At 45.0% G+C, this 20105-nt stretch overlaps 1 protein-coding gene across 4 annotated transcripts in view; it reads right to left on the minus strand.

Annotated features, from left to right (window-relative positions):
* Window positions 1–4681: 4681 nt before the first annotated feature.
* LOC124018518 (AP-5 complex subunit zeta-1-like) overlaps window positions 4682–20105 on the minus strand; it is a 59954-nt gene continuing 44530 nt past the window's right edge. For all 4 annotated transcript variants that reach the window (XM_046333849.1, XM_046333850.1, XM_046333853.1 and 1 more), the window contains 6 exons: window positions 19873–19991; window positions 19083–19210; window positions 18721–18818; window positions 9165–9297; window positions 7757–7953; window positions 4682–5309 (listed from right to left, as the gene is read on the minus strand). In XM_046333849.1, the coding sequence (XP_046189805.1) occupies window positions 5060–5309; window positions 7757–7953; window positions 9165–9297; window positions 18721–18818; window positions 19083–19210; window positions 19873–19991 (925 nt within the window). In that variant the 3' untranslated portion in view covers window positions 4682–5059. The remainder of the gene's footprint in view (window positions 5310–7756; window positions 7954–9164; window positions 9298–18720; window positions 18819–19082; window positions 19211–19872; window positions 19992–20105) is intronic.

Raw genomic sequence — 20105 nt, forward strand, 5'->3', positions numbered from 1 at the left:
ACAAGCATTTCGCTACACTCGCATTAACATCTGCTAACCATGTGTATGTGACCAATAAAATTTGAATTGGATCTCTGTCCAATTAGAAAACAGGAATCAATGAACTACCAGAAGGATCTTTCTCTTTGTCCAATTATAGACAGGAATCTGTGAACAACCAGAAGGATCTCTGTCCAATTAGAAACAGGATTCAGTGAACTACCAGAAGTTAGTGGTCCTTCTGTAGCTCAGTTGGTAGAGCATGGCGCTTGTAACGCCAGGGTAGTGGGTTCGATTCCCGGGACCACCCATACGTAGAATGTATGCACACATGACTGTAAGTCGCTTTGGATAAAAGCGTCTGCTAAATGGCATATATTATCATTATTATATTATTATTATTAGAAGGATCTCTGTCCAATTAGAGACAGGAATCAATTAACTTCCAGAAGGACCTCTGTCCAATTAGAGACAAGATTCAGTGAACTACCAGAAGGACCTCTGTCCAATTAGAAACAGGATTCAGTGAACTACCAGAAGGAAGACCTGACCTGCACTACAGTCAACCTCGTTATACTGACACCTTTAATTAGTAATACTGTGGTACCTTTAAGGAGTAATACTGTGGTACCTTTATACTGACACCTTTAAGGAGTAATACTGTGGTACCTTTATACTGACACCTTTAAGGAGTAATACTGTGGTACCTTTATACTGACACCTTTAAGGAGTAATACTGTGGTACCTTTATACTGACACCTTTAATTAGTAATACTGTGGTACCTTTAAGGAGTAATACTGTGGTACCTTTATACTGACACCTTTAAGGAGTAATACTGTGGTACCTTTATACTGACACCTTTAAGGAGTAATACTGTGGTACTTTTATTCTAACACCTTTAAGGAGTAATACTGTGGTACCTTTATACTGACACCTTTAAGGAGTAATACTGTGGTACCATTATACTGACACCTTTAAGGAGTAATGCTGTGGTACCTTTATACTAACACCTTTAAGGAGTAATACTGTGGGACCTTTATACTGACACCTTTAAGGAGTAATACTGTGGTACCTTTATACTAACACCTTTAAGGAGTAATACTGTGGGACCTTTATACTGACACCTTTAAGGAGTAATACTGTGGTACCTTTATACTGACACCTTTAATTAGTAATACTGTGGTACCTTTATACTGACACCTTTAAGGAGTAATACTGTGGGACCTTTATACTGACACCTTTAAGGAGTAATGCTGTGGTACCTTTATACTAACACCTTTAAGGAGTAATACTGTGGTACCTTTAAGGATTAATACTGTGGTACCTTTAAGGAGTAATACTGTGGGACCTTTATACTGACACCTTTAAGGAGTAATACTGTGGTACCTTTATACTGACACCTTTAAGGAATAATACTGTGGTACCTTTATACTGACACCTTTAAGGAGTAATACTGTGGTACCATTATACTGACACCTTTAAGGAGTAATACTGTGGTACCTTTATACTGACACCTTTAAGGAGTAATACTGTGGTACCTTTATACTGACACCTTTAATTAGTAATACAGTGGTACCTTTATACTGACACCTTTAAGGAGTAATACTGTGGTACCTTTATACTGACACCTTTAAGGAGTAATACTGTGGTACCTTTATACTGACACCTTTAAGGAGTAATACTGTGGGACCTTTAAGGAGTAATACTGTGGGACCTTTATACTGACACCTTTAAGGAGTAATACTGTGGTACCTTTACACTGACACCTTTAAGGAGTAATACTGTGGTACCTTTATACTGACACCTTTAAGGAGTAATACTGTGGTACCTTTATACTGACACCTTTAAGGAGTAATACTGTGGGACCTTTAAGGAGTAATACTGTGGGACCTTTATACTGACACCTTTAATTAGTAATACAGTGGTACCTTTATACTGACACCTTTAAGGAGTAATACTGTGGTACCTTTATACTGACACCTTTAAGGAGTAATACTGTGGTACCTTTATACTGACACCTTTAAGGAGTAATACTGTGGTACCTTTATACTGACACCTTTAAGGAGTAATACTGTGGGACCTTTAAGGAGTAATACTGTGGGACCTTTATACTGACACCTTTAAGGAGTAATACTGTGGTACCTTTATACTGACACCTTTAAGGAGTAATACTGTGGTACCTTTATACTGACACCTTTAAGGAGTAATACTGTGGTACCTTTATACTGACACCTTTAAGGAGTAATACTGTGGTACCTTTATACTGACACCTTTAAGGAGTAATACTGTGGTACCTTTATACTGACACCTTTAAGGAGTAATACTGTGGTACCTTTATACTGACACCTTTAAGGAGTAATACTGTGGTACCTTTAAGGAGTAATACTGTGGTACCTTTAAGGAGTAATACTGTGGTACCTTTATACTGACACCTTTAAGGAGTAATACTGTGGTATCTTTATACTGACACCTTTAAGGAGTAATACTGTGGTACCTTTATACTGACACCTTTAAGGAGTAATACTGTGGTATCTTTATACTGACACCTTTAAGGAGTAATACTGTGGTACCTTTATACTGACACCTTTAAGGAGTAATACTGTGGTACCTTTATACTGACACCTTTAAGGAGTAATACTGTGGGACCTTTATACTGACACCTTTAAGGAGTAATACTGTGGTACCTTTATACTGACACCTTTAAGGAGTAATACTGTGGTACCTTTATACTGACAGCTTTAAGGAGTAATACTGTGGTACCTTTATACTGACACCTTTAAGGAGTAATACTGTGGTACCTTTAAGGAGTAATACTGTGGTGCCTTTAAGGAGTAATACTGTGGTACCTTTATACTGACACCTTTAATTAGTAATACTGTGGTACCTTTATACTGACACCTTTAAGGAGTAATACTGTGGTATCTTTATACTGACACCTTTAAGGAGTAATACTGTGGTACCTTTATACTGACACCTTTAAGGAGTAATACTGTGGTACCTTTATACTGACACCTTTAAGGAGTAATACTGTGGGACCTTTATACTGACACCTTTAAGGAGTAATACTGTGGTACCTTTATACTGACACCTTTAAGGAGTAATACTGTGGTACCTTTATACTGACACCTTTAATTAGTAATACTGTGGTACCTTTATACTGACACCTTTAAGGAGTAATACTGTGGTACCTTTATACTGACACCTTTAAGGCACTGTAGATGTCTGTCATTATAGATAGCTCAGTCAGTCCTGTCTAGTATAACTATATCTAGATGGCTCAGTCAGTCCTGTTTAGTATAACTATATCTAGATGTCTCAGTCAGTCCTGTCTAGTATAACTATATCTAGATGGCTCAGTCAGTCCTGTTTAGTATAACTATATCTAGATGGCTCAGTCAGTCCTGTCTAGTATAACTATATCTAGATGGCTCAGTCAGTCCTGTCTAGTATAACTATATCTAGATGGCTCAGTCAGTCCTGTCTAGTATAACTATATCTAGATGTCTCAGTCAGTCCTGTCTAGTATAACTATATCTAGATGTCTCAGTCAGTCCTGTCTAGTATAACTATATCTAGATGGCTCAGTCAGTCCTGTCTAGTATAACTATATCTAGATGGCTCAGTCAGTCCTGTTTAGTATAACTATATCTAGATGTCTCAGTCAGTCCTGTCTAGTATAACTATATCTAGATGGCCCAGTCAGTCCTGTCTAGTATAACTATATCTAGATGGCTCAGTCAGTCCTGTCTAGTATAACTATATCTAGATGGCTCAGTCAGTCCTGTTTAGTATAACTATATCTAGATGGCTCAGTCAGTCCTGTCTAGTATAACTATATCTAGATGGCTCAGTCAGTCCTGTCTAGTATAACTATATCTAGATGGCTCAGTCAGTCCTGTTTAGTATAACTATATCTAGATGTCTCAGTCAGTCCTGTCTAGTATAACTATATCTAGATGGCTCAGTCAGTCCTGTTTAGTATAACTATATCTAGATGGCTCAGTCAGTCCTGTCTAGTATAACTATATCTAGATGTCTCAGTCAGTCCTGTTTAGTATAACTATATCTAGATGGCTCAGTCAGTCCTGTTTAGTATAACTATATCTAGATGGCTCAGTCAGTCCTGTCTAGTATAACTATATCTAGATGGCTCAGTCAGTCCTGTCTAGTATAACTATATCTAGATGTCTCAGTCAGTCCTGTTTAGTATAACTATATCTAGATGTCTCAGTCAGTCCTGTTTAGTATAACTATATCTAGATGGCTCAGTCAGTCCTGTCTAGTATAACTATATCTAGATGGCTCAGTCAGTCCTGTCTAGTATAACTATATCTAGATGGCTCAGTCAGTCCTGTCTAGTATAACTATATCTAGATGGCTCAGTCAGTCCTGTCTAGTATAACTATATCTAGATGGCTCAGTCAGTCCTGTTTAGTATAACTATATCTAGATGTCTCAGTCAGTCCTGTCTAGTATAACTATATCTAGATGGCTCAGTCAGTCCTGTTTAGTATAACTATATCTAGATGGCTCAGTCAGTCCTGTCTAGTATAACTATATCTAGATGGCTCACTCATTCCCGTATATATGATCTTCTATCAGAGAAACTGTTGATTAAAACAGATCTATAAAATGTGTTTGTGTGTAAACAACAGTGACATGTTGTTGTTTAGGCTCTGTACTCCAACACGTTGATTGAGGTTAAAGTGCAGAATGTCAGCTTTAATTTGAGGCTATTCCCATCCATATCAGGTGAAACATTTAGAAATTACAGCATTGTTTGCACATCGTCCCCCCCCCCCATTTTAGGGCACCAAAAGCATTGGGAAAAATGAACTTGTGTCGTACATCAGTCAAACATTTAGTATTTGGTCCCATATTCCTCTATAACTACATCAAGCTTGTAACTCTACAAACGTGTTGGATGTATTTCCTGTTTGTTGTGTTTCAGATTATGTTGTGCACAACAACAACAACAACAACATGTCCCAATACTTTTGGCCCTCACTGTATAATAACAAGATATTGAAAACATACAGAACATTTACTGAACATAACTGATTTAAGGTCTATGTGTGATTATATTTTAGCGTGTGTGTGTGTGAGGCCAGTCAGTGTTCTGAGTCGAGGTGGCAGCGTTGCGTTGGCGTCTCGGTGCCAGCGGGGGGAGGTGGCGAGGGAAGGCGGGGTTAGAACACTCAGCGCCACGCTCGGAAGTTTCAGCAGCGACCATAACTCCTCCCCTCTGGTCACTACGGCGACAACATCCTCCTCACTGCCACACCAGGAGACTGCTCCGCTACGAAGCTTAGAGAGGAACAGAGAAACCCTACACACACACACACACACACACACACACACACACACACACACACACACACACACACACACACACACAGGAACGGCTGTAGTGACTGGCTATAGTGTGTGTAATTTATGACTGTAGCCTGTAGGCCTGATGGCTGCAAGGTGCAGTAGGCCTGATGGCTGCATGGTGCAGTAGGCCTGATGGCTGCATGGTGCAGTAGGCCTGATGGCTGCATGGTGCAGTAGGCCTGATGGCTGCATGGTGCAGTAGGCCTGATGGCTGCATGGTGCAGTAGGCCTGATGGCTGCATGGTGCAGTAGGCCTGATGGCTGCATGGTGCAGTAGGCCTGATGGCTGCATGGTGCAGTAGGCCTGATGGCTGCATGGTGCAGTAGGCCTGATGGCTGCATGGTGCAGTAGGCCTGATGGCTGCATGGTGCAGTAGGCCTGATGGCTGCATGGTACAGTAGGCCTGATGGCTGCATGGTACAGTAGGCCTGATGGCTGCATGGTACAGTAGGCCTGATGGCTGCAAGGTGCAGTAGGCCTGATGGCTGCATGGTGCAGTAGGCCTGATGGCTGCATGGTGCAGTAGGCCTGATGGCTGCATGGTGCAGTAGGCCTGATGGCTGCATGGTGCAGTAGGCCTGATGGCTGCATGGTGCAGTAGGCCTGATGGCTGCATGGTGCAGTAGGTAGGGAGCTACTACAGCAGTGAGCCTGTAGGCCTGATGGCTGCATGGTGCAGTAGGCCTGATGGCTGCATGGTGCAGTAGGTAGGGAGCTACTACAGCAGTGAGCCTGTAGGCCTGATGGCTGCATGGTGCAGTAGGCCTGATGGCTGCATGGTGCAGTAGGCCTGATGGCTGCATGGTGCAGTAGGTAGGGAGCTACTACAGCAGTGAGCCTGTAGGCCTGATGGCTGCATGGTACAGTAGGCCTGATGGCTGCAAGGTGCAGTAGGCCTGATGGCTGCATGGTGCAGTAGGTAGGGAGCTACTACAGCAGTGAGCCTGTAGGCCTGATGGCTGCATGGTACAGTAGGCCTGATGGCTGCAAGGTGCAGTAGGCCTGATGGCTGCATGGTGCAGTAGGCCTGATGGCTGCATGGTGCAGTAGGCCTGATGGCTGCATGGTGCAGTAGGCCTGATGGCTGCATGGTACAGTAGGCCTGATGGCTGCATGGTGCAGTAGGCCTGATGGCTGCATGGTGCAGTAGGCCTGATGGCTGCATGGTGCAGTAGGCCTGATGGCTGCATGGTGCAGTAGGCCTGATGGCTGCATGGTACAGTAGGCCTGATGGCTGCATGGTACAGTAGGCCTGATGGCTGCATGGTACAGTAGGCCTGATGGCTGCAAGGTGCAGTAGGCCTGATGGCTGCATGGTACAGTAGGCCTGATGGCTGCAAGGTGCAGTAGGCCTGATGGCTGCAAGGTGCAGTAGGTAGGAAGCCACTAGAGCGATTTGCATTTCAAACCTATAATGCAACACTCTGAAAGCCCATTGTGTGTGTGTGTGTGTTACCTGGGAATGAGGTCATGGGAACGAGAAGCCCATTGTGTGTGTGTGTGTGTTACCTGGGTATGAGGTCGTGGGAACGGGAAGCCCATTGTGTGTGTGTTACCTGGGTATGAGGTCGTGGAAACGAGAAGCCCATTGTGTGTGTGTGTGTGTTTGTGTTACCTGGGTATGAGGTCGTGGAAACGAGAAGCCCATTGTGTGTGTGTGTGTGTGTGTGTTACCTGGGTATGAGGTCGTGGGAACGAGAAGCCCATTGTGTGTGTGTGTGTGTTACCTGGGTATGAGGTCGTGGGAACGGGAAGCCCATTGTGTGTGTGTGTGTGTGTGTGTGTGTGTGTGTGTGTGTGTGTGTTACCTGGGTATGAGGTCGTGGGAACGGGAAGCCCATTGTGTGTGTGTGTGTGTGTTACCTGGGAATGAGGTCGTGGAAACGGGAAGCCCATTGTGTGTGTGTGTTACCTGGGTATGAGGTCGTGGAAACGAGAAGCCCATTGTGTGTGTGTGTGTGTGTGTTACCTGGGTATGAGGTCGTGGGAACGAGAAGCCCATTGTGTGTGTGTGTGTGTGTGTGTGTGTGTGTGTGTGTGTGTGTGTGTGTGTGTGTGTGTTACCTGGGTATGAGGTCGTGGGAACGGGAAGCCCATTGTGTGTGTGTGTGTGTTACCTGGGAATGAGGTCGTGGAAACGGGAAGCCCATTGTGTGTGTGTGTGTGTTACCTGGGAATGAGGTCGTGGAAACGGGAAGCCCATTGTGTGTGTGTGTTACCTGGGTATGAGGTCGTGGAAACGAGAAGCCCATTGTGTGTGTGTGTGTGTGTGTTACCTGGGTATGAGGTCGGGGGAACATTGAGAAGCCCATGTGTGTGTGTGTGTGTGTGTGTGTGTGTGTGTGTGTGTGTGTGTGTGTGTGTGTGTGTGTGTGTGTGTGTGTGTGTGTGTGTGTTACCTGGGTATGAGGTCGTGGGAACGGGAAGCCAGTTTAGCGAGCGCGCTCAGTAAGGAGGTAACCACCCTGGGGGAGGGGCTTCCAGAGGAAGTGATCTCGAAGAGGACTGCCTCCAATGCCTCGAAACAGGAAGTAACCAGATCCACGGAACACCGAGAGTCAAATGACACCGACAGGTACTCACCTAGCACCCACACCTAGCACACACACACACACAGACACACACAGACACACACAGGCACACACAGGCACACACAGGCACACACAGACACAGGCACACACAGACACACACAGGCACACACAGGCACACACACACAGGCACACACACACAGGCACACACAGACACACACACAGGACACACACAGGCACACACAGCACACACAGACACACACACACACACACAGGCACACACAGACACACACACACAGACACACACAGGCACACACAGGCACACACAGGCACACACAGACTCAATCTGTCACCATGTGTCTGTAAAGGTTTCTCTAGTGTGAGTATGTGTGTGTGTGTATAGTGTGTATAGTAGAGTGTGTATAGCATAGTGTGTATAGCATAGTGTGTATAGTGTGTATAGCATAGTGTGTGTAGCATAGTGTGTATAGTATGTATAGCATAGTGTGTGTAGTGTTTATAGTAGTGTGTATATCAGTGTGTATATCAGTGTGTATAGTATGTATAGTATTATAGTATTAGTATATAGTATTATATTATAGTGTATAGTATATAGTTCTCACCACATGTGTGTATATTATAGTGTATAGTATATAGTTCTCACCACATGTGTGTATATTATAGTGTATAGTATATAGTTCTCACCACATGTGTGTATATTATAGTGTATAGTATATAGTTCTCACCACATGTGTGTATATTATAGTGTATAGTATATAGTTCTCACCACATGTGTGTATATTATAGTGTATAGTATATAGTTCTCACCACATGTGTGTATATTATAGTGTATAGTATATAGTTCTCACCACATGTGTGTATATTATAGTGTATAGTATATAGTTCTCACCACATGTGTGTATATTATAGTGTATAGTATATAGTTCTCACCACATGTGTGTATATTATAGTGTATAGTATATAGTTCTCACCACATGTGTGTATATTATAGTGTATAGTATATAGTTCTCACCACATGTGTGTATATTATAGTGTATAGTATATAGTTCTCACCACATGTGTGTATATTATAGTGTATAGTATATAGTTCTCACCACATGTGTGTATATTATAGTGTATAGTATATAGTTCTCACCACATGTGTGTATATTATAGTGTATAGTATATAGTTCTCACCACATGTGTGTATATTATAGTGTATAGTATATAGTTCTCACCACATGTGTGTATATTATAGTGTATAGTATATAGTTCTCACCACATGTGTGTACAGGTCTTCTTTGCTGTGGATGTTAGTGGTGGTTCCAGCAAACTCCAGCAGCTCCCGTGATTGGTCCACAACCAGAGAGGGGTGGAGCTTACACAGCTTCAACAAGTGGTGGCTAAAAACTCTAGTGAGAGAAACAAGAGAGAAAATCAAAAGAGAACCGAGAGAGAGAGAGAAATGAGAGTGAGAAACGAGAAACGAGAGAGAGAGAGAAATGAGAGTGAGAAACGAGAGCGAGAAACGAGAAACGAGAGAGAGAGAAACGAGAGAGAGAGAGAAATGAGAGTGAGAAACGAGAGCGAGAGTGAAATGAGAGAGAGAGAGAGAGAAACGAGAGCGAGAGAAAGAGAGAGAGAGAGAGAGAGAGAGAGAGAGAGAGAGAGAGAGAGAGAGAGAGAGAAGAGAGAGAGAGAGAGAAACGAGAGAGAGAGAGAAACGAGAGAGAGAGAGAGAGAGAGAGAGTGGAAAGATTGAGAGTTAATGAGCAGATGAGCTCCTGAATTGTTCAGCATGTTTTTCCAAAAGATAGACTGAGAGTTGTATAAAAGGTGGATTATTTTACAAGGACATATACAGGGTAACCCCCTCCACATCATCTACAGGGCACTGTGAAGAGATCAGTACAGTACCCCTTATAGATATTAAACATGACAAGGCACCGAGAGAGTACAGAGAGAAGCTCCTCGTGGACAATCCAGAAACACTTTTTGCTGACTGCTACAAAAACGGGAACGTCAGTAACCTTCCGCACAGACCATCCCTTTATCTTCACCTTTATTTAACCAGGTGGCCAGTTGAGAACAAGTTCTCATTTACATCTGTGACCTGGCCAAGATAAAGCAAAGCAGTGCGACACAAACAACAACACAGAGGTACACATGGAATAAACAAACGTACAGTCAATAACACAATAGAAAAAAGTCTATATACAGTGTGTGCAAATGGTAGGAGGTAAGGCAATAAATAGGCCATAGTACCGAAGTATTCACAATTTAGCAGATTAACACTGGAGTGCAGATGATGATGTGCAAGTAGAAATACTGGTGTGCAAAAAATAAAATCAAACCAATATGGGGATGAGGTAGGTAGTTGGGCTATTTACAGATGGGCTGTGTACAGCTGCAGCGGTCAGTAAGCTGCTCAGTTAGCTGATGCTTAAAGTTATTGAGGGAGATATAAGTCTCCAACTTGGAGACTCACTGGCTGCAGAGAACTGGAAGGAAAGGCGGCCAAAGGGGGTGCTGGCTTTGGGGATGACCAGTGAGGTATACCCGCTGGAGCGCGTGCTATGGGTGGGTGTTGCTATGGTGACCAGTGAGCTGAGATAAGGCGGAGCTTTACCTAGCAAAGACTTATAGATGACCTGGAGCCAGTGGGTTTGGCAACGAATATGTAGCGAGGGCCAGCCGACGAGAGTGTACAGGTCACAGTGGTAGGTGGTATATGGGGCTTTGGTGACAAAACGGATGGCACTGTGATAGACTGCATCCAATTTGCTGAGTAGAGTGTTGGAGGCTATTTTGTAAATGACATCGTCAAGTCCAGGATCGGTAGGATATCAGTTTTACGAGGGAGTTTTGCGGCGTGAGTGAAGGAGGCTTTGTTGTGAAATAGGAAGGAAGGATTCTAGATTTAATTTCGGATTGGAGATGTTGAATACGAGTCTGGAAAGAGAGTTTACAGTCTAGCAAGACACCTAGGTATTTATAGTTGTCCACATATTCTAAGTCAGAACCGTCCAGAGTAGTGATGCTAGTCGGGCGGGCGGGTAGTGATCGGTTGAAGAGCATGCATTTAGTTTTACGAGCGTTTAAGAGCAGTTGGAGGCCACGGAAGGAGTGTTGTATGGCATTGAAGCTCGTTTGGAGGTTTGTTAACACAGTGTCCAAAGAAGGGCCAGATGTATACAGAATGGTGTCTTCTGTGTAGAGGTGGATCAGGGAATCAACCGCTGCAAGAACGACATCGTTGATATATACAGAGAAAAGAGTCAGCCGGAGAATTGAACCCTGTGGTACTCCCATAGAGACTGCCAGAGATCCTCTCTCCTTTTTGATAATGTTAGGTTCTTATTATCCAACAATAACTACTCAGAGTGAAAGAGAAACATTTCATGCTCTGATCCAGTGGAAACATCATAAAATAACCCTACCTGATTACTTCTGATCAGTGGTTGACTTGGACTGGAATGGGTTCCGGAACTCATTTTGGGTTCCGGAACTGTTTCATATTCAGGTGTAGGAGCTCCAGAATACTTTAGAGATAATATTCTATAAGAGGAAGAGGAGCTCGAGCAGTAGAACATTGAGATAATATTCTATAAGAGGAAGAGGAGCTCAAGCAGTAGAACATTGAGATAATATTCTATAAGAGGAAGAGGAGCTCGAGCAGTAGAATATTGAGATATTATTCTATAAGAGGAAGAGGAGCTCGAGCAGTAGAATATTGAGATATTATTCTATAAGAGGAAGAGGAGCTCGAGCAGTAGAACATTGAGATATTATTCTATAAGAGGAAGAGGAGCTCGAGCAGTAGAACATTAGGATAATATTCTATAAGAGGAAGAGGAGCTCAAGCAGTAGAACATTAGGATAATATTCTATAAGAGGAAGAGGAGCTCAAGCAGTAGAACATTAGGATAATATTCTATAAGAGGAAGAGGAGCTCAAGCAGTAGAACATTGAACATTAGAACATTAGATAATATTCTATAAGAGGAAGAGGAGCTCAAGCAGTAGAACATTAGGATAATATTCTATAAGAGGAAGAGGAGCTCAAGCAGTAGAACATTAGGATAATATTCTATAAGAGGAAGAGGAGCTCAAGCAGTAGAACATTAGGATAATATTCTATAAGAGGAAGAGGAGCTCGAGCAGTAGAACATTAGGATAATATTCTATAAGAGGAAGAGGAGCTCAAGCAGTAGAACATTAGGATAATATTCTATAAGAGGAAGAGGAGCTCAAGCAGTAGAACATTGAGATAATATTCTATAAGAGGAAGAGGAGCTCGAGCAGTAGAACATTAGGATAATATTCTATAAGAGGAAGAGGAGCTCAAGCTGTAGAACATTGAGATAATATTCTATAAGAGGAAGAGGAGCTCAAGCAGTAGAACATTAGGATAATATTCTATAAGAGGAAGAGGAGCTCAAGCAGTAGAACATTAGGATAATATTCTATAAGAGGAAGAGGAGCTCAAGCTGTAGATCATTAGGATAATATTCTATAAGAGGAAGAGGAGCTCAAGCAGTAGAACATTGAGATAATATTCTATAAGAGGAAGAGGAGCTCGAGCAGTAGAACATTAGGATAATATTCTATAAGAGGAAGAGGAGCTCAAGCTGTAGAACATTGAGATAATATTCTATAAGAGGAAGAGGAGCTCAAGCAGTAGAACATTAGGATAATATTCTATAAGAGGAAGAGGAGCTCAAGCAGTAGAACATTAGGATAATATTCTATAAGAGGAAGAGGAGCTCAAGCTGTAGATCATTAGGATAATATTCTATAAGAGGAAGAGGAGCTCAAGCAGTAGAACATTAGGATAATATTCTATAAGAGGAAGAGGAGCTCAAGCTGTAGAACATTAGGATAATATTCTATAAGAGGAAGAGGAGCTCAAGCTGTAGAACATTGAGATAATATTCTATAAGAGGAAGAGGAGCTCAAGCAGTAGAACATTAGGATAATATTCTATAAGAGGAAGAGGAGCTCGAGCAGTAGAATATTGAGATATTATGTACCCTTCACCCCTACCTACATGTACCCTTCACCCCTACCTACATGTCCACATTACCTCGACTAACCTGTACCCTTCACCCCTACCTACATGTACCCTTCACCCCTACCTACATGTACCCTTCACCCCTACCTACATGTACCCTTCACCCCTACCTACATGTACCCTTCACTCCTACCTACATGTACCCTTCACTCCTACCTACATGTACCCTTCACTCCTACCTACATGTACCCTTCACCCCTACCTACATGTACCCTTCACCCCTACCTACATGTACCCTTCACTCCTACCTACATGTACCCTTCACTCCTACCTACATGTACCCTTCACTCCTACCTACATGTACCCTTCACCCCTACCTACATGTACACATTACCTCAACTAACCTGTACCCTTCACCCCTACCTACATGTACCCTTCACTCCTACCTACATGTACCCTTCACCCCTACCTACATGTACCCTTCACTCCTACCTACATGTACCCTTCACCCCTACCTACATGTACCCTTCACCCCTACCTACATGTACCCTTCACCCCTACCTACATGTACCCTTCACTCCTACCTACATGTACCCTTCACCCCTACCTACATGTACCCTTCACCCCTACCTATATGTACCCTTCACCCCTACCTACATGTACCCTTCACCCCTACCTACATGTCCACATTACCTCGACTAACCTGTACCCTTCACCCCTACCTACATGTACCCTTCACCCCTACCTACATGTACCCTTCACCCCTACCTACATGTACCCTTCACCCCTACCTACATGTACCCTTCACCCCTACCTACATGTACCCTTCACCCCTACCTACATGTACCCTTCACCCCTACCTACATGTACCCTTCACCCCTACCTACATGTACCCTTCACCCCTACCTACATGTACCCTTCACCCCTACCTACATGTACCCTTCACTCCTACCTACATGTACACATTACCTCAACTAAACTGTACCCTTCACCCCTACCTACATGTACCCTTCACCCCTACCTACATGTACCCTTCACCCCTACCTACATGTACCCTTCACCCCTACCTACATGTACCCTTCACCCCTACCTACATGTACACATTACCTCAACTGTGATGTGGTGTGTGTACTGACCAGTGTGTGTGTGATGTGGTGTGTGTACTGACCAGTGTGTGTGTGATGTGGTGTGTGTACTGACCAGTGTGTGTGTGATGTGGTGTGTGTACTGACCAGTGTGTGTGTGATGTGGTGTGTGTACTGACCAGTGTGTGTGTGATGTGGTGTGTGTACTGACCAGTGTGTGTGTACTGACCGGTGTGTGTGTGATGTGGTGTGTGTACTGACCAGTGTGTGTGTGATGTGGTGTGTGTACTGACCAGTGTGTGTGTGATGTGGTGTGTGTACTGACCAGTGTGTGTGTGATGTGGTGTGTGTACTGACCAGTGTGTGTGTGATGTGGTGTGTGTACTGACCAGTGTGTGTGTGATGTGGTGTGTGTACTGACCAGTGTGTGTGTGATGCAGTGTGTGTGTGATGCAGTGTGTGTACTGACCAGTGTGTGTGTGATGCAGTGTGTGTGTACTGACCAATGTGTGTGTGATGCAGTGTGTGTGTGATGCAGTGTGTGTAATGACCAGTGTGTGTGTCCTGACCAGTGTGTGTGTCCTGACCAGTGTGTGTACTGACCAGTGTGTGTGTACTGACCAGTGTGTCTGTGATGCAGTGTGTGTGTACTGACCAGTGTGTCTGTGATGCAGTGTGTGTGTGATGCAGTGTGTGTACTGACCAGTGTGTGTGTCCTGACCAGTGTGTGTGTGATGCAGTGTGTGTACTGACCAGTGTGTGTGTGATGCAGTGTGTGTACTGACCAGTGTGTGTGTGATGCAGTGTGTGTACTGACCAGTGTGTGTGTGATGCAGTGTGTGTACTGACCAGTGTGTGTGTGATGCAGTGTGTGTACTGACCAGTGTGTGTGTCCTGACCAGTGTGTGTGTCCTGACCAGTGTGTGTACTGACCAGTGTGTGTGTACTGACCAGTGTGTCTGTGATGCAGTGTGTGTGTACTGACCAGTGTGTCTGTGATGCAGTGTGTGTGTGATGCAGTGTGTGTACTGACCAGTGTGTGTGTCCTGACCAGTGTGTGTGTGATGCAGTGTGTGTACTGACCAGTGTGTGTGTGATGCAGTGTGTGTACTGACCAGTGTGTGTGTGATGCAGTGTGTGTACTGACCAGTGTGTGTGTGATGCAGTGTATGTACTGACCAGTGTGTGTGTCCTGACCAGTGTGTGTGTGATGCAGTGTATGTACTGACCAGTGTGTGTGTCCTGACCAGTGTGTGTGTGGTGCAGTGTATGTACTGACCAGTGTGTGTGTACTGACCAGTGTGTGTCCTGACCAGTGTGTGTGTGATGTGGTGTGTGTCCAGACCGGTGTGTGTGTGATGCAGTGTGTGTACTGACCAGTGTGTGTCCTGACCAGTGTGTGTGTGATGCAGTGTGTGTACTGACCAGTGTGTGTGTGATGCAGTGTGTGTACTGACCAGTGTGTGTGTGATGCAGTGTGTGTGTACTGACCAGTGTGTGTGTGATGCAGTGTGTGTGTACTGACCAGTGTGTGTGTACTGACCAGTGTGTGTCCTGACCAGTGTGTGTGATGCAGTGTGTGTGTGATGCAGTGTGTGTACTGACCAGTGTGTGTGTGATGCAGTGTGTGTGTACTGACCAGTGTGTGTGTGATGCAGTGTGTGTGTACTGACCAGTGTGTGTGTACTGACCAGTGTGTGTACTGACCAGTGTGTGTACTGACCAGTGTGTGTGTCCTGACCAGTGTGTGTCCTGACCAGTGTGTGTGTCCTGACCAGTGTGTGTGTCCTGACCAGTGTGTGTGTGATGTGGTGTGTGTACTGACCAGTGTGTGTGTGATGCAGTGTGTGTGTACTGACCAGTGTGTGTGTGATGCAGTGTGTGTGTACTGACCAGTGTGTGTGTGATGCAGTGTGTGTGTACTGACCAGTGTGTGTACTGACCAGTGTGTGTGTACTGACCAGTGTGTGTGTACTGACCAGTGTGTGTGTGATGCAGTGTGTGTACTGACCAGTGTGTGTGTCCTGACCAGTGTGTGTGTGATGTGGTGTGTGTACTGACCAGTGTGTGTGTGATGCAGTGTGTGTACTGACCAGTGTGTGTGTCCTGACCAGTGTGTGTGATGCAGTGTGTGTACTGACCAGTGTGTGTACTGACCAGTGTGTGTCCTGACCAGTGTGTGTGTACTGACCAGTGTGTGTGATGTGGTGTGTGTACTGACCAGTGTGTGTGATGCAGTGTGTGTCCTGACCAGTGTGTGTGTCCTGACCAGTGTGTGTCCTGACCAGTGTGTGTGTCCTGACCAGTGTGTGTGATGTGGTGTGTGTACTGACCAGTGTGTGTGTCCTGACCAGTGTGTGTGTCCTGACCCGTGTGTGTGATGCAGTGTGTGTGTCCTGACCAGTGTGTGTGTACTGACCAGTGTGTGTGATGCAGTGTGTGTGTCCTGACCAGTGTGTGTGTCCTGACCAGTGTGTGTGTGATGCAGTGTGTGTGTCCTGACCAGTGTGTGTGTACTGACCAGTGTGTGTGATGCAGTGTGTGTGTCCTGACCAGTGTGTGTGTCCTGACCAGTGTGTGTGTGATGCAGTGTGTGTACTGACCAGTGTGTGTGTACTGACCAGTGTGTGTACTGACCAGTGTGTGTGTCCTGGCCAGTGTGTGTGTCCTGACCAGCGTGTGTGTCCTGACCAGTGTGTGTGACCAGTGTGTGTGTACTGACCAGTGTGTGTGTACTGACCAGTGTGTGTGTCCTGACCAGTGTGTGTGTCCTGACCAGTGTGTGTGACCAGTGTGTGTGCTGACCAGTGTGTGTGTACTGACCAGTGTGTGTGACCAGTGTGTGTGTCCTGACCAGTGTGTGTCCTGACCAGTGTGTGTGTCCTGACGAGTGTGTGTGTACTGACCAGTGTGTGTGACCAGTGTGTGTGCTGACCAGTGTGTGTGTACTGACCAGTGTGTGTGTACTGACTAGTGTGTGTGATGCAGTGTGTGTCCTGACCAGTGTGTGTGTCCTGACCAGTGTGTGTGTGATGCAGTGTGTGTGTGATGCAGTGTGTGTCCTGACCAGTGTGTGTGTCCTGACCAGTGTGTGTGTGATGCAGTGTGTCCTGACCAGTGTGTGTGTGATGCAGTGTGTGTCCTGACCAGTGTGTGTACTGACCAGTGTGTGTGATGCAGTGTGTGTCCTGACCAGTGTGTGTGTCCTGACCAGTGTGTGTGTGATGCAGTGTGTGTGTGATGCAGTGTGTGTCCTGACCAGTGTGTGTGTCCTGACCAGTGTGTGTGTGATGCAGTGTGTGTACTGACCAGTGTGTGTGTACTGACCAGTGTGCGTGACCAGTGTGTGTGTCCTGACCAGTGTGTGTGTACTGACCAGTGTGTGTCCTGACCAGTGTGTGTCCTGACCAGTGTGTGTACTGACCAGTGTGTGTACTGACCAGTGTGTGTCCTGACCAGTGTGTGTACTGACCAGTGTGTGTCCTGACCAGTGTGTGTGTACTGACCAGTGTGTGTGTGATGCAGTGTGTGTGTGATGCAGTGTGTGTACTGACCAGTGTGTGTGTCCTGACCAGTGTGTGTGTGATGCAGTGTGTGTGTGATGCAGTGTGTGTACTGACCAGTGTGTGTGTCCTGACCAGTGTGTGTGTGATGCAGTGTGTGTGTGTGATGCAGTGTGTGTACTGACCAGTGTGTGTGTCCTGACCAGTGTGTGTGTGATGCAGTGTGTGTCCTGACCAGTGTGTGTGTACTGACCAGTGTGTGTCCTGACCAGTGTGTGTGTGACCAGTGTGTGTGTCCTGACCAGTGTGTGTGATGCAGTGTGTGTCCTGACCAGTGTGTGTGTCCTGACCAGTGTGTGTGTCCTGACCAGTGTGTGTGATGCAGTGTGTGTACTGACCAGTGTGTGTGTCCTGACCAGTGTGTGTCCTGACCAGTGTGTGTGTCCTGACCAGTGTGTGTGTCCTGACCAGTGTGTGTGTGATGCAGTGTGTGTACTGACCAGTGTGTGTGTCCTGACCAGTGTGTGTGATGCAGTGTGTGTACTGACCAGTGTGTGTGTGATGCAGTGTGTGTCCTGACCAGTGTGTGTGTCCTGACCAGTGTGTGTGATGCAGTGTGTGTACTGACCAGTGTGTGTGTGATGCAGTGTGTGTACTGACCAGTGTGTGTGTGATGTGGTGTGTGTACTGACCAGTGTGTGTGTCCTGACCAGTGTGTGTGATGCAGTGTGTGTACTGACCAGTGTGTGTGTGATGCAGTGTGTGTACTGACCAGTGTGTGTGTGATGTGGTGTGTGTACTGACCAGTGTGTGTGTCCTGACCAGTGTGTGTGTACTGACCAGTGTGTGTGTGATGTGGTGTGTGTACTGACCAGTGTGTGTGTCCTGACCAGTGTGTGTGATGCAGTGTGTGTCCTGACCAGTGTGTGTGTCCTGACCAGTGTGTGTGTCCTGACCAGTGTGTGTCCTGACCAGTGTGTGTGTGATGCAGTGTGTGTCCTGACCAGTGTGTGTCCTGACCAGTGTGTGTGTGATGCAGTGTGTGTGTGATGCAGTGTGTGTGTCCTGACCAGTGTGTGTGTCCTGACCAGTGTGTGTGATGCAGTGTGTGTGTCCTGACCAGTGTGTGTCCTGACCAGTGTGTGTGTCCTGACCAGTGTGTGTGATGCAGTGTGTGTGTCCTGACCAGTGTGTGTGTGATGCAGTGTGTGTACGATGAGGTGTGTGTACTGACCGGTGTATCTCTGCAGTGTATTTGGGGATGTTGAGCAGCAGACTGCTTCTCTCCAACAGCACCAACACCAGCTGGGCCAGCAACCTCTCATCTGATACCTACACACACACACACACACACACACACACACACACACACACACACACACACACACACACACACACACACACACACACACACACACACACACACACACACACACACACACACACACACACACACACACACACACACACACACACACACACACACACACACACACACACACACACAATCTAAGCTGTACTTATATACACAGAATACATGTTTTATCTCTGACTTATTCTGGTTGTAGCCTGTGTGTGTGTGTGTGTGTGTGTTACCGTGGTAACTGTGTTGAAGTAGACATGCAGCAGCACTGGAACACTTTGAGCTGATTGGATGACTCTGGACCAATCAGCTGCCTCCATCAGCAGGTCGTGGAGCACACTCAGTCTATCCATGGTATCACCTGGGGAGAAATACAGTTATATTACAGTAGTGGCATTACAGTATTGGCATTACAGTAGTAGTGATATTACAGTAGTAGTGATATTACAGTATTGGCATTACAGTATTGGCATTACAGTATTGGCATTACAGTAGTGGTATTACAGTATTGGCATTACAGTATTGGCATTACAGTATTGGCATTACAGTAGTGGTATTACAGTATTGGCATTACAGTATTGGCATTACAGTAGTAGTGATATTACAGTAGTAGTGATATTACATTATTGGCATTACAGTATTGGCATTACAGTAGTGGTATTACAGTAGTGGTATTACAGTAGTAGTGGTATTACAGTAGTGGTATTACAGTAGTGGTATTACAGTAGTAGTGGTATTACAGTAGTAGTGGTATTACAGTAGTGGTATTACAGTAGTAGTGATATTACAGTAGTATTAGTGTTACAGTAGTTGTGGTATTATAGCATTACAGTAGTAATATTACAGTAGTGGTATTATAATATTACAGTAGTGGAATTATAGTAGTACAGTAGTAGTGATATTACAGTAGTAGTGGTATTATAGCATTACAGTAGTAATATTACAGTAGTAGTGGTATTATAGCATTACAGTAGTAATATTACAGTAGTGGTATTATAATATTACAGTAGTTTGTGACATTACCAGACCCTGCCTCCCCTCTCAACAGGAACAGGAAGAGGCCTCTATGGGCGGGGCTTCGGAAAGCTTCCAGCGATGACAGACCACGCCCCCCTGGCTCAGACACAGGGAAGCATGCAGACCTGACACGCACAGATCACCATGTTACATTTCTATATTGCTCTGATGTTTCTCTGAAATGCTTCTAGGAACATTGTGTATGTCATCAACGTAGAATACACTACGTATGTATTGTG

The sequence above is a fragment of the Oncorhynchus gorbuscha genome, unplaced genomic scaffold (genome assembly GCF_021184085.1).
Source record: "Oncorhynchus gorbuscha isolate QuinsamMale2020 ecotype Even-year unplaced genomic scaffold, OgorEven_v1.0 Un_scaffold_537, whole genome shotgun sequence".
NCBI classification, from domain to species: Eukaryota; Metazoa; Chordata; class Actinopteri; order Salmoniformes; family Salmonidae; genus Oncorhynchus; species Oncorhynchus gorbuscha.